Below are 27,969 nucleotides of genomic sequence, written 5' to 3'. Positions count from 1 at the left end.
TATAAATAGTAGCTAATTCTCTAGATGACTGAATTTATATGTAAAGATTGATATTATCTAGAACAGTGGGTTGAAACCAATGAGGTAAAAATTTAGAGTAATAAATATCACTGAACTTGATAGCTACTCATGTGAGTAACAGAAAACAATACCTGGGAAATTAACATACTAACAAGGTCACAATGGGCTCACTGTGGAATACTACTACTTAGAGGCATTCCCATTAGTGCTGTAAAACAAATCGAAGTCCATATAAACAGAGGAACTACTGCTGTTGTGTATTGCATATTGATCATGCCTAGACTATCTGTCAAGTTTCGTTGAGTAAAATTCAAGATGCTCATTAGCAAACTAGTGAAAGAGTGCTCAACATGGCAAAAGGCAGTCAGCCATATTATAAGCAATAGTATGTTTAGCAAGGAAGATTTGAGAAGACCTGAAAGCTTTCCATTTAACCTCAAGCAGGAGGGGTGCTGGTTTGATTTTGGAGATTCTGGAACATTGATTAAATTACACTTTGTGGTGGTGGAACCCCTAGGGGTCTAAATAAAACACTCTCAAGTGACCGTTAGCACTGAGTCTTCTGGACTTGATTAGTGAGGCCTGGAGTGCCATCGGATAAGGGCCGTCTCAGGCCCTTGGTATATCAGAGGGGAAATGGTAGATACACGGCTTCTGGGCCTACCAAGAGAAGTGGCCAGTGCAGCTTCTAAAAGGCTTTGTTTTGGGGGGGTTTGTATTTTGGCTTGATGTTAAAGCTTGGGTAAAAATCAAAGCAGGTACTGTCCTTGTATGGTGATTTCCCTCCAGTGCCTTAATGAGAGGATGACTTACTTTGGAGACACATTCCAGTATTTGTACATACAATTTCCTAAATTCTATTATCTCCTAATGCCATTTTAGTTTTATATTGGCCCATAAAACATGCACAGCAAATGACTAGAAAGTGACACATGTTATGAAAGGGAAGAAATTAAGCGTTAGAGGTAGTTGAAAGAGGAATGTTATGTCCTCTTTATAAGATGAGGAGATGATATTCAGTGGTGTTTGAAAGATGGGTCAAGCAAGAGTCAAGGAGAGATAATCACAGCAAACCGGTAGTGAAGTTTTGCTTTCCTGGAATATTGTCATATGAACCATTTTGATCAGGGCTTGGGTTCTCATCTTGTTGTCTAATCAGGTTCAAGAGACAGAATATTTTCTTTCTGGGATGGGGTAGAGGATAGAATAGTCTACACACTTCATTATTTACATCGTTCCTTCTCGAAGGGAGCTTGTCAGTAGGCGACCTAAAACCCATAACCACGTTCTCAAAGAAATGACCATGTTTTCAGTCACTGAAAATAAAGAAATGATGGGATGTGTGGGTAACTGGAAACATCTGCAATTAAGACACCATGCCATAAGGAAGGAGTAATAGAACCACGCAGAAAAGGAAGCAAGAGAAAAATGCAGGCGATCCTGTAACATTTGTGTGGGAAGTTGTTAGAACCCTCATATGGTGGGAATAGTTCTGATTGGAGCTGAGGAGATAACATTGAGTTTAACCCTCAGACAAGGGGTTTTAGTTTCCAATACGCTAGGATCAGTTGGCTCTGTCAGCAAAGATCTGGGTGTGATTGTTTCTGAGAAACTGCTTAGATGAAATTGAAGATTGGCTGTTTTGTGAAACATAGAAAAGAAAGCAAATACACCCAGTTGCAAATTGCCTTGCCCCTCCTTGAAAGTGACCCCATTTCATAACTTGATTGTGCAGTAAACACCAGGTGCTCTTCCCATGCATATAAATGTAATCCGGTGCTCTCTCAATTGCTATCTCCCTTGAATTTAATCTTAATAGCATTGGCTTCTTGGGAAATGATCTGCCCTTGGTTTTTCTTATATTTGCCAAGAAATCAACCTGTTCTGTGTTTAAGATGTCTGTTTCTGAGTGAGAAATTAAAGATATGGGATTTTGCCCCCATTAGGAGTTGTGAATATTTTTAAGTAATGATTTTTGTTTTACATAGGCCACAACCAAAACTTAGTGGTTCTCAGAATTGGGTCAGAACTAGGGAAGGAAAATGAGATTTCAGGCGCAAAATTTGAAAGGTTGCTAAAAATTCCAATGTTCTAGATATATAATACATATAAAAAATCTATTTGTTTATTTGAAAATCAGAATTTCAGACAGAGAGAGGGAGAGACAGAGATCTTTAATACACTGGTGTATTCCCCAAATGGCTACAAGAGTCAGTGCTGAGCCAGGCCAAAGCCAGGAGCTTCTTCTGAATCTCCCACGTGAATGCAGGACCCATAGTACTTGGGCCATCTTCTGCTGTTTTCCCTGGCTATTAAGCAAGGAGCTGGACTGCAGGTGGAGCAGTCCTAGTTCCTACATGGGATTCTGGCATCACAGATGATGGCATTACCTGCTGTGCCACAAGACTAGCCTCAATTAAAAAATATATTTTATATAAAATTTGTAAAAAGAATTTTAAACTCCATGGTGAACAGAACCTGAGCATATTGAATGAAAACAAGATTTGACTCTACGTTTGTGTGATTCATCTTGCTTTGTCTCACCTGAATCCCAATCTTGATTCACCCTCAGTTTGAAAAACAGATTAGAAAATATTAGAGTGGCTTAGAAGTGTTTGTTTCAAGTGTGTGTGTATGTGTGTGTGATGCTAGATCACAGCACTAGATGTAAAATGTAAACTTTTGGCAGCAGGGTGCTTGGTGGTTAATGTCAAGGGCCTCAAAGCCATACTTAATCTGACTTTGCTTTGGCTTCCTCATCAGTAAGTGGCATAGCATATGAATCCTCCACCTCTGGCACCAGCATTCCCTATGAGCTCCTTTTAAGTTCTGCCAGCTACACTTTTGATCTAGCCCCCTGCTGATGCAGCTGGGAAAGGAGAGGAAGATGGTCTGAGTGTTTGGACCTTTACCACACATGTAGGAGACCCAGATGTAGCACTTGGCTCAAGGCTTTGTCTTGACCCAGCACTGGCCATTGAGGCCATCTAGGGAATAAACCAGTGGATTGATGAGAGCTATGTGTCTCTGTCTCTCCATCTCTGTGTAACGTTGACTTTCAAATAAGCAACACAAGAATATTTCAATAGAAAAAAAAAGATTAAATGTTACTGTCATTCACAGGGTAACTGGTTTATCCGAACAAGGACAGCCTTGATAATGGAAATGGGAAACAGACATAACAACTCCATACTGTTGATGATTACAAAATGAAAGAGTCCCATCAAGCAATACAAATATATAGATTCTATAATAAAAAATGGCAAATTCATTCAATTATGTGCATTCAGATGCTCAACAGCATCTCTATTCAGCCTCTATTTGTGTTTTTTTCACATTCATAGAACCTATGTTTTTCCATATTTTCCATTGACACTATGAAGTGGTGCCTTCATGAACTTTTCACGTCACGCCATGGAACGAGGTGATATCCTAAGTGGCCAGGAAGAACCCATCGTTGTCAGAGACAGAAGAATCATCAGATCCCAACCTCTTGTGTTTAGGTGTCATTTTGTCAGCAAGGTCCTCACAAGCTATCCTGGAAGGGGAGTGTTAATTATGTCACTGATTCGGAAAAACATCAACAAGAGGCCCAAGATTATTTTTTCTTTCAGCTTTCTCCATGTGTTAAAAGTGAGAAATTTGTTAACTATGTGTGTCTACTCCCAAGATAGGAAATCACACTTTACAGAAGTTAGATGGACAGTGTGGAAGTCAAGCAAACCCATTTCAGTTTATTTGAATCCAACTAATAACAATTTGGTGAGAATGAATAATCTGGCACAACTGCTAAATTACAGGAGGGATTGAGAAGGGGCTGTAGGATTGCATTGCTCACACACTTGTGAGGATTAGATCAATTGCTAGATGTAAATGTCTAGAATAACATGGGACATTTATAAAGGTACTTCAAATGTTACTGGGAAAATGCAGTTGAAGGATAAGTTAATTTTGGTGCAAAAATTTAAGATATTTTTTTAATAATGTATATTCCCATGAAGTTTTTGAAGCCTTTAATAAACATTAGCACTTGTTACTACTTTTTTTAAAATATGGTTTAGACTCAAAAAAGTTGAAAGAAAAAGCCACTGTTCATAAGAACAAATAGTCAAAAATGCTGCTGCTTTTTTTTTTTTTTTTGGTCAAAATGTTGCTATCAGTGACAATTAGGAAGCTTGACTACAAAGGTAACACACATGGTTTGTCTTGCTATCCCCAGGTTTTCACCTTGATAATTAAACTTTGTGCTTTGAATAGTTATTTTGAGATATACAGACTAAACAACATCTCTATATAAAACAGATAAATTGGCATTTAAATACATACATACATTCTGTATATATATTTAGAAAACAAAACAAAAAAAAGTTTGTAGCTGCCAACTGGCAACCTTAACAAGTTTCCATTCAATCTCAGTTCTTCTTCTTCTCCCCCCTTTGGAATGCCAAAATGTGTCTTTCCTTCCTCCTCAAATCCAACACCTTTGACACCTCTGCATCCACATCATTTGGCTACACCTCTACCTCTGCTGTGATTTACAAGTCCCCAACTGCAGCCTGTATCAGGGAATACTCTTAGGATGTACTTCCCTGCTGAACCAACACTCTTGCTAATGTCACCTTTTTGTGGGATGATATATATGTCTTTAATATCCATACAGATAACTGATATCATTCTAGATCCTCCAATTTCTGGACTGCCTTGTTATTACCATTTTCCCCCCACCAAACCTTAGTCATATTTATATGATCCTAACCTTACCATTATCTCATGTTCCTTTGAAGTCTTGGTTCTGATTGTTTCGTAGTCTTCCAAGCTGCTTATTTTACTAGACCTACTTCAGTATTTCACTTTCTCCAGTGAAATGGCCAATAGGTTTTTTGTAAATTTCTGGTTCTTCACTACAACTCCTCACTTGCTTGCATCCTTAACACCTCTGCTGGTCTCTCACCTGGAAAAACTTCAATTGTAATTAAACTCAGATACTAGTCATTTCAGTTATCTAAGCCTGACCATGGAACATTTATGGGAGGGAGGGTGCGGTGGGGAGGGAAATGCATCTGCTGATTGTTCGTTTGGAATTCAGTGGGCATGCTCATTGTGTCAGCATTCTGGCCTCACTCCTCACCTTGGACAAATGACTTTTTCATTGTCCGCAGTTAGTGTTTCATACTTGTCTCTTCTTTGCTTCACATCTCATCTGATAAGAGGCCTCAGAATTCATGGCAATGACAAGAACTACTAGTTAGGAGTGCCCACATTTTATGGTCATTGAACCTACTGGTTGACCAGCAACAATTGTTCTCCCAATTTTGTCTCGACAGCGGTAAAACATTTTGTGTCATCATCAATGAACTGGCAGTCATTTAAGCCATTGGTAAAATAGATGAAACACCTGTCCCCCTGTCAAGCCAACTGTGGCTCTTTGAATTTTGTCCTTTCTCACATTCTCACAACCTTTGTTCTTGAAAGCACCCCTTCTTTTACTGGTATGCTAACATCTTCCCTTTTACTATAGCATTCCTTTTGTCAAACATTTTCTTTTATACTTTTGAAAAAAATACGTCCACAAATACACATTTTATTCTATACTATCTTTCATGCCCCTCTGCACAGCAAAGGCATTACAAATCAGTGGAAAGTCTGTTACATTTTATTTCCTACTTAACCCTCGCCATGCAGGATTTCAAAAGACACTGTTCTGTTCTTGGGGATTTTAATTTTCATTCTCTTAGTGCTTGAGCTCACTCAGTTTTGTAGATATCATCTGTTTGCTGGCCACTCCCAACTACACATTCCTGGATTTTATCTTGCCCTGTTTAATTGCTTGCTAACTCTTACTGTAATATCTCATATTGTCTAAATTTATAGACTCAAAATTGGCTTGAATTTCATCCCAAATCTACTTCTGTCCCAATGGCCCCTAGTTTAATAAATGGTAACACTGGTCTTCCAGTTGCTTCAGCTGGATACCTGATACTCATACTCAGTTTGACATTTTGTTTTTATTACTAAAGCATCACCCCTGGAATAAGGGTTGACTTTGGGATCACATTGTTTCCTTCTCCAACAATGAGTATTCTGAGGATCTATATAGTTCCTGTCACATACTAGAAAGCAAAGAAATACGAAATGAGGACTCCTGAATCTGATCACTACCCTTTGATAACCACTGTTATCAAAACCAACATCTCATTACCTATCAGAAGGTCTTTCAAAAAGCACACAGAGGGCAGACCAGCCATGCGGAGTGGTATTTGTCTGTAAGTGAGGGGACTGAGACCTGATGGTACAGAGAGGAGAGTCCAGAAGATCTCTGTGGGTCAGACTGATTTACCAGCCCACATGGCAGTCATAAGATGGGCTTGTTAGCGCAGAGCCATCACTGACCGCCACCTGCCAGACCACACCCAGAATGGGTGAGGGCCAGTCAGGAAAGGCCACTGTTTCTGTGGAACAGGAGGTGGACTAATTAGGGCTGGCCCATGGACCCACCGGTGTGCATGAGATCTGGCACTGGGTAAGATCCTGATGAAGGAGCTTGGGGCACTCCTCTGTCGGGACACAGTCCGTGCAGGTGAGTGCAAGAACCGAGATGGGGAGCAGCCCAGACCAAGCCAAAATACGATACCTACTGGCATATGTTTGGTGCAGGTTGGGGGCAGGCCAGGCTGGGTCAGTCCATATCACCCACTGGTGAATCTGAGTGCCAGGATGGAGTGTGGATCGGACCGGGTCAGGGTGCAATAACAGCCAGTCTACATGAGGTTAGGACTGGGGGCTGATAGGGCTGGGCTAGGCTGTAGCCCCCATCAGCTCACAGAATATGTAAATATAATTTTATTTCGCTTTAAAAATTTGAAATATGTGTATAGATTTTTCACAAACGTATTTCCTGGGTAATTTTGGAAGACCATTTATGTTTCTCCACAGTCTCCTAGATTCCATAACTATTCACTTGGAAACTTATTTGCTATTTCAGAATTCCAAGTGAATTCTGATCAGTTAAAATAAAATACACTCCCTTGTACTATTTTATATAAACCGGAAGTTACCTGTTTCCCTAATCTAATTTTCTACTTCTTTGCATTCTGTACTGATTTTTCATAATATGCATTTCCCATGAAATTTCTGAAGACCCATTGTATTTCTCTTTTCCATGCAATTTATGTGCAGGAAAACATTTTGTACTGGCAAGGCAGGACTTTGTGAGCTCATACACGTGTAAGACCTCAATGTAAGCAACGTCTAATTCATAAGAAACGTGTTCTCTCTCTGTATGTGTGTGTGTGTGTGTGTGTGTGTGTGTGTGTCGGGATTTGGATGCATTAAGCCAACAGACTAGCAAGTGATGATGTCCTCACCAACAAGTTTATGAATTTTGAGGGGAACAGATTTTGAAAATATCTCTGATCTATTGTACATAAAAGTGTAGCTATAGTTCTCCAGTGATATTACTGGCAGTAATAGTCTTTATATCAAAGGTCATGTTTGTTTTCCAGAGTCTGAAATGGAAAACAGATGCCAGTCTTCTGGTATCCTCTATGAGATTGGGTTATAGGGCAGTGCATTTCAAATATATCCACACAGCCTGACACTGCCTGCAGAGCTGCAGAAGCACTGATACCTGTTCACTATCCTGAGTTTGAGATAAATTAACGGGATATGACTAAGGTTTGGTAGTTTTGAAAATCCCCATGTGCTTCTAATGCGTAAGTAAGTTTGGAGACCACTGAACTGAAAAGCTTGAATTATGCATTTCAATCCTTAAATCTCCAAATAGTGCAAAGACTAGATCTTAGTATTAGAGTTAAAGATGAGACAAGGAGATAAATCTAACTGGATTGATCAAGCTGCAGTCTATTTACATAAAGCCAGATAAATAAAAGAAAAATTAATTATGGGCACATACAAAACATCACACATACAAACTGTCAGTATTTAAAACAACCATGAATTTAATAAAACTTTGCCAAATTGAATATATTTCCCCAATTACAGTTGTCAGATAAATCTAGGGAGCTCAGTTAGATTGAAAATTCAACTAAATTGCCACTTTACAGTATAAGTATATCCCATATAACACTTGGGTTATGCTTATACTAAAAACTCTACTCCTGCCCCAATTAAAAGTTTTAATTAACAGTTGTACATATTTATGGATGCTTGTGTGACATTTTAATACAAATATAAAATGTATACTAATCATATCAGGATAATCAATATTTTCCTTCTTTGACATCCCTTTGATTGGAAATTTGGAACCCTTTTCTTCTGTTGCCTCATAAAAGATGTATCTGAACCTTTAAGGACTAACTTAAGCACTAATTCACTATAGTCAGACAAATTAGAATAAAAACTAACTTTGGCTTTTTGCTTATTGTGTGTTCCTGTGTTTCCTGAATCACATTACATGGTTAACCACCTCCAGCTCGACATGGCTTTTTATGCAGAAGGCCAACTGTACCTTATTCTGCTTCTTCTGTCGTCTTCGGAGACGCAGGAACTCCTTATGTTGCCTGGAGACAAAGTTCACTGCTGCATATTCCAGTAAGGCAGCAAACACAAACAGAAGGCACACCGCCATCCAGATGTCAATCGCTTTTACATAGGAGACCTGAGAGGGAGACAGGGAAGGAGGGAGGGAGGGAGGGGGAGAGAGAAGAGAGGTATCATGAAATTTTGCTGGGAAACCAGATTCTAATGCTGTGAACAGCAGAGTAACCTCATTTCCTTGGTCAAGCATTTTCTAGCCTTCCTTAGGAAAGTGTGGAAGCAGTGTATGAATTTCATTCTGAAGATTCAGGTAAGTGGAAGTCACACAAACCACTTGCCTGGCCCTTGCTCCTTCCCACAAGAGTATGTGAGATGCTGCATGCTAAATAGTTGGATTCGTCCATTCTCCAATGTATACCACATGTCAAAACATCACTTTGTGCTCTACAGATATAACTTGCCAATAAAAATTCCCTTAGTGAAAAAATAAAATTAAAAACAGAACTTTGGGGGCCCAGCGCGGTGGCGCAGTGGTTAAGGTCCTCACCTTGCACGCCCAGGATCCCATATGGGCGCCGGTTCTATCCCGGCAGCCCCGCTTCCCTTCCAGCTCCCTGCCTGTGGCCTGGGAAAGCAGTCGAGGACGGCCCAAAGCTTTGGGACCCTGCACCCGTGTGGGAGACCCAGAAGAAGTTCCTGGATCCTGGCTTTGGATCGGCATAGCATTGGCCGTTGTGCTCACTTGGGGAGTGAATCATTGGACGGAAGATCTTCCTCTCTGTCTCTCCTCCTCTCTGTATATCCGCCTTTCCAATAAAAAAAATAATAATAAAAAGATAAATCTAAAAAAAAAACCCCAGAACTTTGGGATAAAAATAGAATCGACATAATTATTAAAGCTTGTTACTTCTTTTTTCCCCTTAATATTTAAAGCCTAATATCGTTAAGGTAATTCTTAGAAACTCGGATGAGAAGTAAACTATGTAGTCACAGACCCTTCCAAAGCCAATTTGTAATTTCCATCAACTTGTTCATCTTAATTGACAAGAAAGCATGGTTATAGTTTCAAATTCACCGTTCAAGAGCATTAAGCCCAACCAAAGTAAAACACCAAACTTTTTAAAAACAAGAATTATTTTTTATTGGAAAGTCAGACATACAGAGGGGAGGAGAGAGAAAAAAATCTTCCGTCTGCTGATTCATTCTCAAGTGGTTGCAATCGTCAGGGCTGAGCCAATCTGAAGCCAGGAGCCAGCAGCTCCTCAGGGTCTCCTATGTGGGTGCAGGGTCCCAAGGCTTTGGGCCGTCCTTGACTGCTTTCCCAGGCCACAAGCAGTGCAGGCGAGGACTTTGGCCACTAGGCTACTGTACTGGTCCCAATGTCCTCCTTCTTATTTGGTTTACAATTTTTTAAGTTTTAGAGAGATAGAAGTAAACAAAGTGATTAGATTTGACTACAAAAAAAAATCACTTAAAAAACTTCCAGTTGAATGTGACTTACCCAATTCTAATTTTAAAATAAGGTGCCCTAGTGGTTGGTAGTTAGGGCTTTCGAGCACGTTTTAAACATTTTTCATGTGTAAATTTTGTAACCATGAATAGTATTATGTTCATTTTCTTTGAGGAATCTGAGATATAGAAGTGTTAAATTATTACTCAAGATCACAGGACTGGTAAGTGGTTGACCCAGGACTGGAATTGAAACAGTCTGAGGAGTAGTTTTCTTTTTGGAAAACAACCAAGCACACTATTAAAGCTAGTATGACGTGGATCTTGTGTTTCAGTTTTTATGTTGAGTATTTCTCACGTCATTTAACTTTCATCTAAATCATAATTTCCTATGCTTGCATAATGGTCCATGTCAGGATTCATCATTCTATTTTCTAGGACATTTATTTTCTATTTTATTGCTATGGATATAAATGTTGTTGATATGAATATTCTCTCCAAAAAAGATCTGACATTGTTTCTACTAGATCAATTTTTACAGCAATTACGAGAATAAACAATATGAGAATAGACTTTTGACTTTGAAATTTAGCACCAGCATGAAGGATATTAAAAGCAGACTTTGAGAAAAGAAAGCCTGAGTTACATACCATGTTCTGCTAACTATTTCTAACATTTCTTGATTTCTTATCCTCCTTCTACCTCCATTTCCTACCTGTAAAACAGGACCAATCACAGTATCTGTCTCTTGGAATTCTTAAGTTGATGATGACACTTATTATATGAAGAGCTAAAAAGAGTATTGAACACAAAATAATTAACATATAGATGTTTGCAATTACTTTTCTACTTAAGGAAAAGTTTTTTCTATTTGAGAAGTTTCGGAAGAGGCAAACAAAGAAAGTAAAAATTATCCACAATCCTAACATATCTTAATGAAGTTTTATCACCCGTCTTAGACTATCAGTCCTGCACAATATGAACTACTTGTTAATCCCATATATGTTCTATCAAAGTGGTCCTTTACTTTGTCATCTCTGGTCTTTTTGATACAGGTATCTTCAAAAAACTCATGGACATGCATGTTATGAATAAATCATGTATAGATTTCAAAACTTTTGTACTAAAATTTGCTTTTTAACCCCGAGTGCCACAAAATGTCTGAGGTATCCTTCTCGAATATTTCTATTCCTATATGAGATGCTTGTTCTATCCATTCTGTTGAATGGATTGCTCAGAATTCAAGGTCTGGCATAGCTCTCCTGGGAAGGCTCTGCACCTATCACCTTTCTCCCATCTGGATTAGGGGTCACTTCTCTTGATTCCCTTTCCAACCTCTATAGAACTTGTCCGTCAGCTACTTGAGCCCTATCCTTGCACTATAAGCATGTTCTTGTTTTAAAAATCTGTTTGCTTGATTTTTAGGGCAGGCTTTTTGCAAGACTAGCATAGGGCCTGTGTTGATGTGTGGGGTAGATAGGTAAATGGTTGAATAACTGAATAATTGTGTGAAAGAAAAAGGGGAGCAAGGAAGGACATATCTAGCTCTTTTTGTGTTCTAGGATTTTAATATCACAATTCTCAATTCCATATTATTGCCCACAGTTGCATGCATTTGATAGTTAAGAGATTGGACTCTTAGTAAGGTTTTATTTTCTCAGTACACTTAGGATTCCTAGAGAATTTTTTCAATAAGCAATAATTTGTCTTTTATTTGCTCTTCTGGAGCAGTCTTACTTCCCTGTAATTATAGAGCAGTGCCAATTACAGCATGCTAGTTTATGTATTATTCAGATGGTCTGTAAATGTTTTAAGAGCCAATAATAAGAGGGATGTGTCAATACTGAGATATGTCCATACAAGTTGCACAGAGATGACCACAATTGCTCCCCTTTCCTGGTGTTTTTAGATCTCAATAATTTGTTCCCCTCTTCCCCATCTTCTCATGCCCATCAGTAGGCCAAGCATGTGTGGAGCTTCTTTTATAGCTGCTCATAAATGAATCCTTTAAATCCCTTAATGATTTTGCTTAGTCCCCAAATTTCTTCCAAATCACGACTGTGCTTCCAGCACTGAAGTACTGACATGAAATGCATTATTCACACAGATTTAGAGGATATTAGGAGAGCTCTGTGACATACGATGTGATGTTCCTCAGTGCTTGACCTTTCAGGATTGGCATTCTTTTCAGTTGCTTTTACTCAGCTCTGAGGTCAGATTCTGTCTTTGGCTGATAAACCATCACTGTTTGCAGCTCACATATTCCCCTGTCACATCTGTTTTTATGATTCTTGGGCTCGCATGATTTCTTTCTGAAACACTACTTCAATCTTGCAAGATAGTTTTCAAAAGTAATTAAGCTCTCAAAAATGTTGTTATGATTTACTAGATTGATATCCTTTCAGGAATATTTAAATCAGGAAAAGAAGAGAATCAAGGGCTGAATACACAGAAGACACTATATTGGGTGCAGGTAAGAATTAGGACAGCAGACACGAAGATGATTAATATGCACATTTCTTCTTCCTGGAGCATTGTAGGTTACACTTTAGGGAATGCTGTTCATAGTGTGATCCTGAAAGTGTCACTCATGAAGATTAAGGAGCAATGAATTATGGCCCATGGATCAGATGTGAACCACCACATGTTTTGTAAAGTGTCATGGAACATGACCATATATATTTATTTTTTTACACTGTCTATGGCTACTGTTTTATTTTATTTGCATTACAATGGCACAGTTGAGTCATTGTCACTGAAGTCAAATGCCCCACCCAAACTATATTATAATAGCTACTTCGCATGCCCAAAATCTCTGTTAGAGTGCCTACATTTGCGTCTTGGCTTCCACTCTTGATTCAAGCTTCTAGTCAGTGCACCCAGAGTTGGCATGTGGTGATGCAGGTACTTGTGTCCCTGCCACCTGTGTTTGGGACCCTGGCTTTGGCCTGACCTAGTGCTGGTTGTTATGGGCATTTAGGAAGTAAATCAGCAGGTGGAAAAAGTGTGTGTTTCTCTCTCAAAAACAAACATATACAACTTTTAAAGGAGAAGCCATGGCTTGTTGATAGAGGTAGGTATGGCAACATGTAACTGATGCAAGATGGAAGGCTGCATGTGCCAAAACAGAGCCCAAAGATTTTGTGGTTATGTTGGAGGGTTGGCGTTGACAATGTAAATCAAGAAAGGCTTTCTTTATCCCTGAATGCTAAAGTACTTGACTTAGTGCTTGAGCAAAGACAGGAGTTTGAGTGGAGTGAAAGTGGTAAAAGCAAAGCCATGAAGATGGGAGATACAGTTGTCTTTGAGGATGTATGAACAGGCCATTGCCTTTGATATGCTGGTTGTCTTGGAGGTATATGGGGAAGGGTAGCTAGGTAGTCTGCTCCAATGAAGAGGGCATTGGAGACCAGACAGATAGATTAGGACTTTCCAACTGCTCATAAAGAAAAGTGCAGCTTTGAAGTGGGGTGTATGTGTACAAACGGAAGTCCTTTTTCAATTGCTGTGATGTCCTTTGTCTGCCAAAGCAAGAATCTTACCAAAAGAAGACACTCTTTCTTTATAAGAACTTAACTTTTTCCTTTTGACATTTTAAAAAAGATTTAATTTTTTATACTTATTGGAAAGGCAGATTTACAGAGGCAACAAGACACAGAGAAAAAGATTTCATCTACTGGTTCACTCCCCAAGTGGCCACAACAGCTGAAGCTAAGCTGACTGAATGCCAGGAACCAGGAGCTTCTTCTGGGTTTCCCATGTAGATGCAGGGTCCCCAGACTTTGGCTAATCCTCTTACTGCTTTCACAGGCCATAAGCAGGGAGCTGGATGGGAAGTAGAACAACCAGGACTCAAACTGGCACCCAAATCTGGTACATGCAAGGCAAGGATTGAACCACTGAGTCATTGCACCAGGCCTGACTTTTTTTTTTTAAGGTTTGCATATTTATTTGAAAGGCAGGTTAGAAGGAGAGACAGCGAAAGGCCTACTGTCAGCTGGTTCACTAGCAAAATGTCTCCATGACCAAATCTAGACCAGGCTGAAGGCAGGAACCAAGAGCTTCTTTCAGGTCTCCCAAGTGAATGGCAAGAGTCCAAGTGCTGCCTCTGCTGCTTTTTCCCAAGCCATTAGCAGCTGCAAGTGGAGCAGCCAGGACACAAAACAGCACCCATAGGGGTTTCCTGAGTTGCAGTTGGTGGTTTTTCCCGCTATACCACAGCATATGGCCCCTCCTCTAGAGCCTTTAGAATTTCTGAATTGTTTGTGGAGCCTCTTTATTTATTCTTTGTGTTTCTTGTATTCTTTCCTCTACAGTTTTCTATGTTCATATATTGAATTAATTTATCCAGTCCTCTGACTTGCTTCCTGTTCCTGGTATCTGTGTGTGAGAGTGTGAGTGTGCGTCCCATACCAGAGATTGATCAAATGCTTAATAATTCCATTACCTTTATCGGTGAACTATTTTCCAGTTCAGTTGGATCCCTAGTGAAATGTGGGCAACATTGTATGTGTAACATCAGGATCTCTAGGATCTCCCATAAAATCCTTATAACTTAATTCTTCTGCTGCCTCATTGGTTGTCACTGTTGAAGATAGCAGTGCCATAAGATGGAGAAAGCTTGGATTCTTAAAAGACCTATGGTCACCCAACTTAGAGTATGGTTACATATAAATGATAAACAAACTTCATTATATTAGCCACAGAAATTTCAGGGTTTTCTGTTTTGACAGCTTCTAAGTTCACTTTAATCCTGTGCTAATTCTAAAATGCCTACAGTTAGTGTTTGTAAAGTCAAACTCATTAAGTACTCCCTTCTTCCCATTCATCCCAGTTTACTTATTGTCATCCCATTGACCCTGGTTTCATCAATGGTTCTTTCCTCTCCTTCATTTCTAATACTGCATCTGGTATACAGATTCTATATATCTTTCTATAATGTTCCCTTACGTTTGCTCTTTTCTCTCCATGACAAATTTGTCACAACAATTATAGCCATTAATACTTAGACCTGGTTATGGTAACAATGCCTTAACCAATACGCCCTGTACTCAGTTACTCCTTGTGGTATTTAATCATTTTGCTTGTATGAGATGAAATTTGGATTAGCAATTTATTTTGACACACTTCTGCTTCAGAGCTACTGTGGCTGCCTATTTCAGGTTCTGAAACTCAAGGTCCCACACAGCATGTGGCTGCCCTAGTTATTCAATCTTATTTGACTCTTTCCTAACACAAACTTTGTGCTGTATTTGAGCAATCCTGCTTACTCCTGAGGAAGTCAAGTGTATTCCCACTGATGACTCATTGTCTACACCAGTGGTTCCAAAATGGGGGGGGTGATTTTTTTTGCACCATAAATGATATTTGACAATGCCTGGAAATATCTTTGTTTGTCACAATCAGTGGTGGGTATGTGTGTGTGTATGTTGCGGGGGGGGGGAGGGTGTTGGTACTGACACATAGTAATTTTCGATCAGGAATGCTGCTATATATCCTATAATATAGGACGGTATGTTTTGCAAAGAGTTCCCCTGCCAAAATTTCAATAATCCTGAGGTTGAAAAACCATGCAACAAATAAAGTACCACTCCTCCCACCCCAGAAACCCAGATATGTGTCTTGTCCTGTGACTCTCAGGAAGGATGATGTTGCCTCCTCGGATGGACTTCAATAACATTCAAAAAAATTTTTTAATTTTTGTTTATTAACATAAAGAGATCAGACCTTATGCATTCCATAAGTGCAGTTCCAAGAAGACAACCCCACTTCCCTCACTCCCCTGCTTTCCCTACTTTCTTCATTCTTCCCCTCTCTTTATCAATTTTTGCTAATATGTAATTTTAACTCGTTCAATATTTATAAGCTTAATTTGCCATAAGTTATCAGTTTGAACAAATAAAAAGTAGGAAAATCTTGGTTCCATAGAAGTACAAACAAGGGTTACATATTATAATTATATTCCAAAATGACAATTTCATTCCCAAACATTTTTGTGTTCTATCTTGACTTCCAAGTAACAGAGAGAACATATTTGTCATCTTAAATCTGACTTGTTTCGCTAGGCATAATAGATTTAATAGATTCCCATTGTACCCATTTTGTTTGAAAAGATGGGATTCCTTCCTTTTTTTTTTTTTTTGGTTGAGCAGTATTCCATAGTGTACATATACCACATTTTTAAAAAAGATTTATTTATTTTTATTGCAAAGTCAGATATACAGAGAGGAGGAGAGACAGAGAGGAACATCTTCCATCCAATGCTTCATTCCCCAAGTGACCGCAACGGCTGGAGCTGAGCTGATTCAAAGTAAGGAGCCAGGAACTTCCTCTAGGTTTCCCTATTGGGTGCAGGGTCCCAAGGCTTTGGGCCGTCCTCGACTGCTTTCCCAGGCCACAGGCAGGGAGCTGGATGGGAAGTGGAACTACTGGGATTAGAACTGGTGCCCATATGGAATCCTTTCGCGTTCAAGGCCAGGGCTTTAGCTACTAGGAAACCATGCCGAGCCTGACATTTTTTCTTTTTCACTTATTATTATTATTATCATCATCATCTTCTGAGACAGTTCCATAGACCCTGAGATTTCCCCTTTCCCTCCCCAAATCCCATTCCCCACTGAGATTCCCCATATCATTAAAACGGCATAGTTCCTGATAAACATCCATAAGTCCATCATTGCAGGCATGGACAATGGCAGAGAGTCCAGTGTACTATTATTAAGATATAGTAAACAGTTTTATTTGGACTCCATCTTTGTCTGGAAATAGAGATGCACACTGCACTGTTTCCTCACATCTGGACATGTCAGTCCCCACTATACAGTCACTATACATCCCCTTAAATGAAAAGCCACAAAACAAAATCAACAACAGAAAAAAAAAAAACCCAGAAATTTACAACACCAGGCAGTGAAACAATATGCCACTAGATATGACAGTCTCCATTGCACAGTTACTGTACATCCCCTTAAATGAAAAGCCACAAAACAAAATCACCAACAACAAGAAAAAAATTTATAACACCATGAAGTTAAATAACATGCGGCTGAATGACTAATGTGTTGCTGAAGAAATGAATAAGAAAATCAAGTACCTTCTTGAAGAGAATGATGCTACTGTATGATCTGTCAGTGAATTTAATGAGAAAAAACAGTGTTTTGAATAAATGGAACTAAAAACAAAAACATCAAAATCCATGAGATATAGTTTCCCCTTGATCTTTGTTAGTGAGATGTATCTCCTGTAGGGAACAAATAACCGTTTTTTTGTTTTGTTTTGTTTTGTTTTTTAAATCCAGCCTACTAATATATGATGTTTGATTGATGTGTTTTAGTCATTTACCTTCAGGGTTAATATAAATAGGTGGTAATTTGGTCCTGTCATTTAGCAATGGGTTGTTCGTTGATTTACTCTTCTGTTGTTATTTTATTGGCGTGTTCACATTTGCCTTTGGTTTTGGTGAGCGCTATTCCTCTTTGTCAAGAGAACATCTTGAAATATCATTTGTAGGGCAGGTCTGGAAGATGCGTATTCTTTTAACTTTTCTTTACTGCGGGAGAATTTTATATGATTTTCAAAGACAAAGGAAGGCTTTGGGACATTATCCCAGGCCTACAGTTTTTTGCTTTTAGAATTTGGAATATGTCACACTATTCTCTTGTGGCCTATAGCATTTCCTGTGAGAGGTTAGCTGTGAGTCTGAATGCCATTCCTTTATATGTCACATGATTTTTCTCATGTGCACATTTAAGGATCTTTCCTGTGTCCATCAGTATCCAGGTGCCTTCGATTTCCTGGAATGTGCCCTCTCTGCTTCACCCTGGGTAATGTTTCTCCATCTGTTTAAATGTGTCCTCACCTCATTCCGCCATTTTGATTCTCCACATTTTAATCCAATCATCAGTTGAAGATGTTTTTCAATATCCCAACCAGTAAACATGACGTAGCTTTTGGTTTGTAGTAAGCATTGATTAGGGATGCTGATAAATACCTAAACAAGGCACAGGACAGCCCTCCATGACAAAGGATTGTTTAGCTTTTGATTTTAATGTGGTTTGAGGTTGTTAAACTCTACATTATTTTCTTAGGATAAATCATTCAAACTACATTTTTCTCTACCTGCTTGTGTTCAGATTATCCTCCAAAAAATAGCCAAAACTACAATTTCATAGTGATGCCTTCTCGGCCTATTCTATCCCACAGTGGTAACACCAGTCATTAGAATTTGTAATGCATTTACAGTCAGGTCAGTGTTCACTTTGTACATCTGTGTTTTACCCACCTAAATGAAGTATAGGGTATTTGGAGGATAAAAACCCAGTAATGTCCTTTGTGTCTATGCAATTTGTGAGTGAATCTTTGTGCCTTACTTAGTACCCAATATGTTTGTATTGATGAGTAAATTTTCCAAGCAGTATATAAGTTCAAATTTTGTAAGCACTATTTTATATGAAAGTCAGCTAAGAAGAAAGACAGCTAAAAGGGAGAGAAAGTTACTTTAGGTATTTTACTGCTGATAGTTTATGATACCCAGATTGCTTTTGATTTGATTTCACTTAGAGAAAAAAAAAAACTTTTTCTTTTCATGACTTTTCACCTCATGTAATTTATAAACATATCTGGGTAGAAGGGAAGAGCCAATGCAAGAGGTTTAGGTTTCCATGTCACTAGATAAATGTTCATCTGTTGTTTGCCTCCCTTAGTTGGTAGAACTGAATTTATTCCTTGGTTATTTTGGCAGCATGTCTACAACCCTAAGATTTCACAATTAATTCTTTTCAAATTCATATTGATATGCTTTAAAAATGTTGACAGGTTTTCTTGTTTTTTTTCCTCATTTATTATGTCCTCAGTGCAGTTTCAAAATGGAGTATCAAATTATAAATAAATCTATTTCTCTTGGCTCACAATATGTATTGCCTAAGTTCAGACTTTATAGTAATTGATATGTAAATCCAGTTGCTCATGACTTGGGCTGTTTTCTTCCTGCATTTATGAGCAGGACAGAAGAATGGTTACCTGAATGTCCTTGGATCATGGATACCATCTCCGTTCCTCCTGGGATGCCAAGTACATTATAAGCACATTCCTGTCACTGGGCTAACCTCTAACAGGTTTGACCTTCCTTATGAACATGTGTAGACAAGAGATATGTTCTGTAGTGGGGAATATCACAAATGATATGATCAAGTATTACTTTTTAGTGATAGAGGAACATGTGGGGCAATCTCAATTCTCAGACATTTTCCTCCAAGTACAATGATTTGTTATAATCTTACTTGAACCAATGTTTATTTTTAAACCATTGGTGAAGAAGGATAGAAACTTTTCTTGATACAACCAGTTCATTTTATCTTAGTGGTAGAAAATTTGTCATTAACCTTGATTAGTGCACCTGCTGAAACACCTCTAAACTATAGTAGCCTAAGTAGTGCTTCCATTACATGGAATAGAAGCCTTTGGTAGCTCTAATCAACCACCTTTTTATTGGTTGCTATAAATTATGAAGTACTGACATTTATGACTTCATTTTTTAAGTGGAGAAAAATATTTGAAGTTCATGTCTGACTTTTTTTAGGTTTATTTATTTTTATTGTAGATGCAGATATACAGAGAAGAGGAGAGACAGAGAGGAAGATCTTCCATCTGATGGCTCATTCCCCAAGTGGCCACAATGGCTGGAGCTGAGCCAATCCGAAGCCAGGAGCCAGGAGCTAATTCTGGGTCTCCCACACGGGTGCTGGGTCCCAAAGCCTCAGACCGTCCTCAACTGCTTTCCGAGGCCACAGACAGGGAGCTGGATGGGAAGCAGAGCCTCTGGGATTAGAAGTGGCGCTCATATGCAAAATACCGAGGTGTTTAAGGCGAGGACTTTAACCGCTATGCTATTGTGTCAGGCTTGCATGTTTAACTCTTTTTTTTTTAAAGATTTATTTTTATTATTTTTTCATTGGAAAGGCGGATATACAGAGAGGAGAGACAGAGAGGAAGATCTTCCGTCCGATGATTCACTCCCCAAGTGAGCGCAACGGGCCGATACTATGCCGATCCAAAGCCAGGAGCCTCTTCTGGGTCTCCCATGCGGGTGCAGGGTCCCAAAGCTTTGGGCCATCCTCGACTGCTTTCCCAGGCCACAGGCAGGGAGCTGGAAGGGAAGCAGGGCCTCAGGGATTAGAACCGGCGCCCATATGGGATCCCGGGGCATGCAAGGCGAGGACCTTTAACCACTTGCGCCACCGCGCCGGGCCCACATGTTTAACTCTTAACACAGCTGGTAGTCAACAGCTGTGAGAGAAAAATGTTTCTTTATCCTCTGTTTTTCCTCTCTGCCACCTCTTTTTAAAAAGATATTTATTTGAAAGAGTTAGAGAGAGAGAGAGAGAGAGAGAGAGAGAGAGAGAGAAACTACAGAGATATTCTGTTATCTAGGTTACTTCCGAGATGGATGCAATGGTCAGCGGTCAGTCAGGTCAAAGCCAGGAGCCAGGGCTTTCATATGGGTCTACTTGGGCCATCTTCTATTACTCTTCCCAGGCCATCAGAAGGGCATTGGATTGGAAGTAGGGGAGCTGAGACATGAACTGGAACCCGTTTTGGATACTGGCATCGCAGGCAATGGCTTCACCAACTATACCACAATGTCAGCCCCATTTTGTCTGTCACAGCTTCATTAGAGTACATTTGAGTAATCCTTTTGTTTAAGATTCATGGTATTGTACAAGTTCATCTTTATAGATTCACTGCCAAGTTGCTTTTTTTTTAAATTGCCTGATCAAAAACCTAACATCTGCTGCTTAATCCTGGAAAAATATTATTTCCTAGGTGGAGAGAGATGGTGACAGCCTAACTACCTTGCCTATTGCAGCATCAGAATTCCCACTCTTGTTATTTTCATACTTGATTCTGAGTAGTTGAATAAACCTAACTCTTCTGAGGTGTTGTTTGCAGAAGTAACCATTGGGTGGCAGTATCTCCTAGCCTGGGATCAAAAGTAAAATAAAGTAAAATAAAATAAAATAAAATAAAATAAAATAAAATAGTAAAATAAAATAACCCACTTTTAATGGTCCTGAACAACCTTGGGGGACTAATCAGCTTGCTGGGCATTGGGTGATGCACAGGCTTAGTTAGGAAATATGATTTTCAAAGATGAATAAGTTTCTCTGCATGATGGGGGTCAGGGAACATTAAAGGTGGTTTTCAAAGTTCAACACCCATGTGAGTAGAATGATAACAGATGATTAAAACTGCTCTTTCCAGAAGACATGAGGAATACCAAGCAACACCTAGTGTTAGAGACAGCATTGCAACGTTCAGCACAAATTCGTCCCCAAGTCTCAGGTTTCTGCCAATGTAGCACGGCCAAGATGAGGAGGGGCTTGTCTCTGGAAGTAAGGGAGAAAGCAGGACGGTAGTGGCAGCTTCCTCCTGTGCTTTTCAGCCATGCTTGTCACCATTTATAGGCAATGAGTAGGAATATCTATTCCTGTTGTGATCTATTACTTGTGATTGCAACGTTCATCAACATAACAAGTCTGTATTTCTCCTCTAATGAGATCAGGGATGAGGAGGGAATTAGGGTCATTAGCAGGCTGCCTGCGATTACAATGCCAACTGCAAGTGAAGGAAACAATGGGGTTTTGTAGGATAATGAGATTCCATTTCAGTGGTATTTGTGTAAGCGGTTTGTATATATTGGGGGTAGGGATTGAAATTTGAAAAGTGTAAAGATATGGAAGAAAGGGGTAAAAGCGAACATTTTTGGAGCCAGGCCCATTTGGAATTGAATCTTCTCTGGGTAAGCAGTTAGCTGGGGAAAGCGACTTAACCCCTTTACAATCTGTTTCGTTGTACTGAAGTAGGGATCCAAACATTACAGCTTCATGGCATTGTTGTACAACTGAAGAAAAAACTTGCTGTCAATCTTAACACTTGTTTGGCAGGTTGTAGCTCAGTCACATTGGTTTGTGAGGGAAACGCTCCTGAAGCATTGCATGATTCAAAACTTGTGTAATTCGAGGCAGGTCTCACCAGACGAATAAATGTAAAGTAGGATCTGTTGTAGTTCATGCTCTGTGCATGTATTATGACTTTAGTAGTAGTTATCTGTTGCCATTTTAAAAACACCTAATGCAAACTCACACAAAACGGAACCTCATCGTGTGCACGTCTGTTGTCACAGGGGCTGAGATACATAGGTGTAGAAATCAAAGAAAGCTGGTCTACAGCCACACTGCCAGCAGAAGCCTGCTGTGACCCAGCTCTGTAAGTTATCTTTCTTGTAAGGATGACAATATTGAATGTGCTCATTAACTCCATCAAGATCTTGCTGCAAAAGAATGGTGGAGTTGTGATTCACATTTAATCTGGCGGGACTCCAAATGCTGCTTTCCCAGTTCCTTGACCCCTGTGGCAACCTTTCTTTCTGAGAGTGAGTCAGGGGAATTCTCAGAGTGCACTCTCACCAGAGGCGGGCATGTGGCCCTGGGAGTACTGTGTACAAAAATGTACAAAGAAGCTATGTAACCACAGGCTTTCTGCCTGTGCTTTTTGGGTCAACACGCCTTCCTGTGTGTTGTTTTCATAGCTTTATTTATCTGCCACTCAGACTCAATGTCATTCTTGTGAGAGAAGGCAGAGAGGAGGAAAACTGGATAAAGCCTGATAGTCTGGGCTAGTTTTTTGGAGTTAGTGTGCTGAGCTTAGAGAAAGGCTTGAGAATAGTGTCTAGGGGCTTAGCAGTGACTGTGGTTTTCTCCTGCTGTCCGTTTTGTGCCTCTTAAAGAGGGGCTGTGGTGAAAGGAAGAGCTGGAAGGTCTCAATTCTGTGGCCTGGCCTTGTTAGTTTGTGATTTCCAAGTCAGTTATACTTTCCAGAATGGCATGAAAAGGCCTAATAAGGAAGAGAGCACTGACCAAATCTCTTACCTTCCACAATTTCTGAAACTCAGAACCTGATTCTAGTGGGTGGGTGGGCCTCTGCGGGGTAACTGCATGCAAGCTACCATTCATCCCATTGTAGTCACCAGTGGTGCACTTCTTATGTAAGTTAACTTTTGCGATGAGTAGTGACTAAACTAAGATACATAGCAAATAAGTAATTTGGGACTCTAAGGGATATTCATAACGTGCCTCATTGAGCCTGTGGGGGTAGAAAAGGCTTTTCCCTAGGAACGTCTAGAATCTTGTAATAATTCTAGGATACAAAGAACATTCTCCTGAGCTTTGCCAGAATGCACTCAAATCCTTTGATCATTGGGCTACTACAGCCTGGGGATGAGGTCAGGAATTCCTTTGGTGGATGGCCAAATCGTATTGTAGAGATGAAAATATGGCATGAAATATTAATTTCTATTGAGGGCCGGTGCTGTGGCCTATCAGGTTATCCTCTGCTTGTGCTGCTGGCATCCTATATGGGCACCAGTTTAAGTTTTGGCTGCTCTGTTTCCCATCCAGCTCCCTCCCTGCTTGTGGCAGAAACTTTGCTTTCTTAGCCTGAGCTCCAGGGGCTCTTGCCTAGTATGTTCTAACCTAAAGCTCTTGAAGCTAATCAGCTACCTACTGTTTCATTCCATTCAAAAAGAAACTAAAATGGAGAAATTCCATGTTCCCATGATGTCCTAAAGTCCATGTGGAAAGAAAAAAATAAGAGGAGCCACAGGTCAATCAGGGACTGGAAATGAATGTAGTACAAAACATCACGCTGAGCTGTTGATACCAGTTTTTGTTAGTGTAAATTACCAAAATTCATTGCTCACTCTGTCCATTTCCTGCAGCAAAGCAGCATTTTGATGCAAGTCAGCTCTATGCCTTGCTCCTTACCACAAAACCACCATACAAATCACCTTCCAACAATTAGTTATTTGCACTAGATACTAGCCTGCAGGAATCTGCTAGTAATTGAAAAGAATCCTACAGCCTCTTGAATTAAGTGACAAAGCCTTGTAATCTCTTTGAAGAAATAAGGGCTATGCCACTTATTTTTCAATATTATTATTTTTCAATATTGAAAGGTCCAGAATCCCTAAAAGATGAATAGTAAGTGTGTAAAGACTTTGAGTGGAATAATTGAGCACATTAGTTGCACACATATGCTTTAGAGAGTGAATCGATTGCAGTACCTTGGTGGACATCAATGCTGTAGGATTGTATGAACTAAGAGGAGGCAGGGAGGCTGTGATAGAGAGAGCAGTGAGAAGGTGCCATTGATGTGAGGCTTCACTTTGCCACTAGTATACTTTGCAACCTGATCATATCCTTTCATCTCAGAGCCTCAGGTTCCTCCTTGGGAATATAAAATGGTTGGGCTGATCATTTTTAAAAGTTTTGCCATTTAAAGATTCCTTGACTCAAGGGAAAGAAAGTGATGAGAGAGGAACAAGTCAACAACAGCATGATGTCCCAATTTCAAGGTGATCAGAGTTCTGATTTCTAGCATCAGCTTCCATAGCTATAGCCTTTAGGCCCTCTACTTGGCCTTCTTACTGCTTATAGCACCATCCTGTAATTTGCATTCATTGAGTATCTCTGAGTGCTAGTCAGAAGAACTTGCCAAAGATGAATTCCTTGCTTAGAAACAGATGGTATTGATGAAAGATGAGTTACCTGTGTAATAGCACTGTGTGTAGCAGACACTGAGTTCACCTGCAAAATCAGCAGGCCAATGTCACAAATACCAGCAGCAGTTCACCTTAATGCCTCCAATCTTTTTTCTACCCAAGAGGTTATCTGACATTGTAAGTAACTTTCTCAACATGCATGCAAGAGATAATACAGGATTCCCCGGGGCAGTCCTCAACCAGGGAGCAGTGGGAGTTATTGAATAATGACCTCAGATTTCCTGTTACTTGTTGGGGAAGGTATGAAAAGAATTCCACTGAGGTTTTACAAGGTCAGCAGCATGATGTTTTCATCCATGATAACCAACTCAATAATATACTTTCAGTTTCTCCCTTTCCCCTCTTGATGTGGCATTCATTTTTCTTCCCTGAAAGTACCTCCAAAGTAAACCATCAGATCCACATACTTACAGGGTTTGTAGTTTACTAAAAGAAACGACATATACTTGACATTAGAGTAGGGAAGCCTGACATAAAAAATTTACATTTACATGTGAGCTATTTAGAGTGAGGATGGCAAAGAATGATTCAACTTCTTGAAAGATCCTTTACTGATAACAGCCCTCTGACTCTTTTGCACAAGACAAATTAAAATTGAATTTTGACCCAATTTGAAAAGCTATCTGAAGAAGTATCAAATCAATTTAGCATCCAACACTTCTTTTTCACCCTGCACAGCTAGATTTAAATTTATGAAATAAGAACTATGTATTTGTGACAGGAACTAGTATTTCCAACTCTTGTGGGGTCAGTGAAATAAGTGCACCTTTATGCAGAAATAGCATATCAAGACTATTTTCCAGGCTAACTATGAAGCTCCTTAGCAAGCTGAGCTGAGTCACGTTTTTATTTTGAGTCTGTAAGAAGGTAGATGTTTTGAAGGTACAAAGGAGCTCTCTTGACAGGACATCAGGTAAGATGTTATTAGCATTCCACTGGAAGATGCTTGCAGAATTAGTTAGTGTATGGCAGCCAGCCTTCTAAAATGAGCTGCAATGATTCTTGCCTCCTGGAATGTATGTCCTTTGATAATCTGCTCATGTTAAATGTGAATTGAGCCTACTTACTTGATTCTAACAAATGTAATATGGCAAAATCAATGGGATGGCCGTTCCATGATTAGGTTACGGAGCACTCTACATCTTGCTCACATTTTCTCTCTGGATGACATTCTCTCACTGTCTCTTTTCATGTACTTGCTTTGATGGAGAGGGCTACCTGAGAGGAAACTGAGTGGCATTCAGCCCAAAGACAGGAGGAACTGAATCCTGCCAACCACCCCATGAGGGAGCTTGGAAGTGGAGTTTTCTCTGGCTGACTCTTCATGATAGATTGCCACCCCACTTGACACTTTGACTTCAGTCTTATGAGAGGCCCTGAAACACAGACGTTAGCTGAGTTGTGCCCAGATTTCTTACTGTAAGACAAAAATGATGGTGAAGCCATTATGTTTTGGCAGTAATCTGTTTTGCAATAGTCAATATCTAATATATGGTATCTTTGGCAGAGGGGAGGTAGGGAAAAAGACAAGTCACTTACTTTGGACCTCATGAATCTAGAATTTGGAAATATTTTATGACATTTCTGTATTTGGAAGTATTTTATGACATTTCTGTATTTTTAAAGAATAAAGTTCAGTTTAAAAATAATAGGATACATCATTCTCAGAACATTCCAGTTGTAAGGATGTATTGTGAAATCACCTAAATACCAGGATACTAGATAAGATTCCTGGGAAAATGAGATTAAAATTTTGGTGCAAAAAGTTTTAACATTCTACATGTGAGGAGTCTTTAAAAAAGTAATGACATTGCATATCATGAAAAATGTCGATTTCAAAATCTCTTAAAAATGGACTTGAAAGAGATCTGTCATCTGCTAATTTACTCTCCAAATGTGTTGTAATAGCTAGATTTTTACTTAGGTAACTTACAAGAGCTATATTCTCTCTTAAATGACATATTGAGATTCATGTATCTTCTTACAATTCATTATTGAATTTGATACTTGTAATAAATTATCATTTCTGTTTTATCCATTGTTAGGACTCATGATGGCAATATTGAAGGCATTCTGTTAACAAGTCACATGAAACTACTTAGTTTGTATAATTTTGCCAATTTTCTGTAAAATTATGAAGCACATTGTCATCATGGACAATCATTTTTATGTATGTTGTATAGGATACAGTAATATTTTAAAAAATTGTTCAGTAGTTGACTCATTCTGTCTTTACATACTATCATATTTCCCTCATATTATTACAGTAGTATATTCTTGTAGTTACAAAGGACTGTTATAAGTTTAATATCCTGATATTTAAGTGCATTGTGGCATTGTAGGTATAGACATTGATAGAAAATCTAGTATCATGTTGTCAAGGTGTATTTAAGTGTTTCATTGGGAGTCCTTTTATTGGGAGTTGAGATGCTTGTTATGACGTATTTTCACTTCCTGGTATGCTGGTCATCATTATATAGTTTATCTATGATAATATATGTATATACTTGTTCACCTGTATATTGATTTGTTTTATATTTTGTATGAATATTGCAATATATCAGAACAAACATATGTTTGTCCTTTGGAGATTGTCTTATTTCACTGAGCATGATGATCTCAAGTTGGGACCATTTGGTTGCAAATGGTAGAATTTCTTTCTTTATAATCACTGATTAGTATTGCCTAGAGTGGATGTACTACAGTTTCTCTATCCATTCCTCTTTGGATAAATATCTGGATTATTTCCATATCTTTGCGATTGTGGATTGTGCTACTGTAAATATAGGGTTCTAAGTCACTTTATCATTTGCATATTTCACTTTGTTTGGATATATTCCCAGTAGTGGGATACCTGGACCATATGTTAGATCAATTTTTAGTTCTTTGAGGACTCTTTGTACTGACTTCCATAGTGTCTGCACTAGCCCCACTCCCACCAACAGTGCAGTAGTGTTCCTTTTTCACCCCATACCCTTGCCAGCAGTTGTTGTTGGTAGAGTTCTGAAATTAGGGTATTCTCACTGGAGTTAGGTAGAAATTTAAAGTGGTTTAATTTTCATTTCCCTAATGGCAAGGGAGCCTAAGTATTTTTTCATATGTCTATTAACTATTTGAATTTGTTCTTTTGAAAAATGCTTGCTCCAAATAGTACAATGTAATTAATAATAACAATAATAAAAGAAAAAAAAGAAAAATGCTTGCTCATCTCTTTTGCCCATTTCTTCGCATAGTTGTTAGTTTTACTCCTGTTGATTCTCTGAAGCTTTCTGTAGATCCTGTGTATCAGTTCTGTATCTGTTGTGTAGTATACAAAGATTTTCTTCCATTCTGTTGGTTGCCCCCACATGTTGTTGATTGTTTCCTTTGCTGTGCAGAAGCCTTTT

At 39.1% G+C, this 27,969-nt stretch overlaps 1 protein-coding gene across 2 annotated transcripts in view; it reads right to left on the bottom strand.

The window, feature by feature from the left end:
- Window positions 1–27,969, bottom strand: part of GLRA2 (glycine receptor alpha 2) — a 112,343-nt gene that overhangs the window by 25,891 nt on the left and 58,483 nt on the right. For both annotated transcript variants that reach the window (XM_041001117.1, XM_041001127.1), the window contains exon 6: window positions 8,489–8,638. In XM_041001117.1, the coding sequence (XP_040857051.1) occupies window positions 8,489–8,638 (150 nt within the window). The remainder of the gene's footprint in view (window positions 1–8,488; window positions 8,639–27,969) is intronic.

Source organism: Ochotona curzoniae, unplaced genomic scaffold, assembly GCF_017591425.1.
Source record: "Ochotona curzoniae isolate NIBS_2020 unplaced genomic scaffold, NIBS_Ocur_1.0 contig_1274, whole genome shotgun sequence".
Lineage (NCBI taxonomy): Eukaryota > Metazoa > Chordata > Mammalia > Lagomorpha > Ochotonidae > Ochotona > Ochotona curzoniae.
The sequence above is the reverse complement of the archived record's forward strand: the minus strand, read 5'-3'. Positions and strand labels throughout refer to the sequence as shown.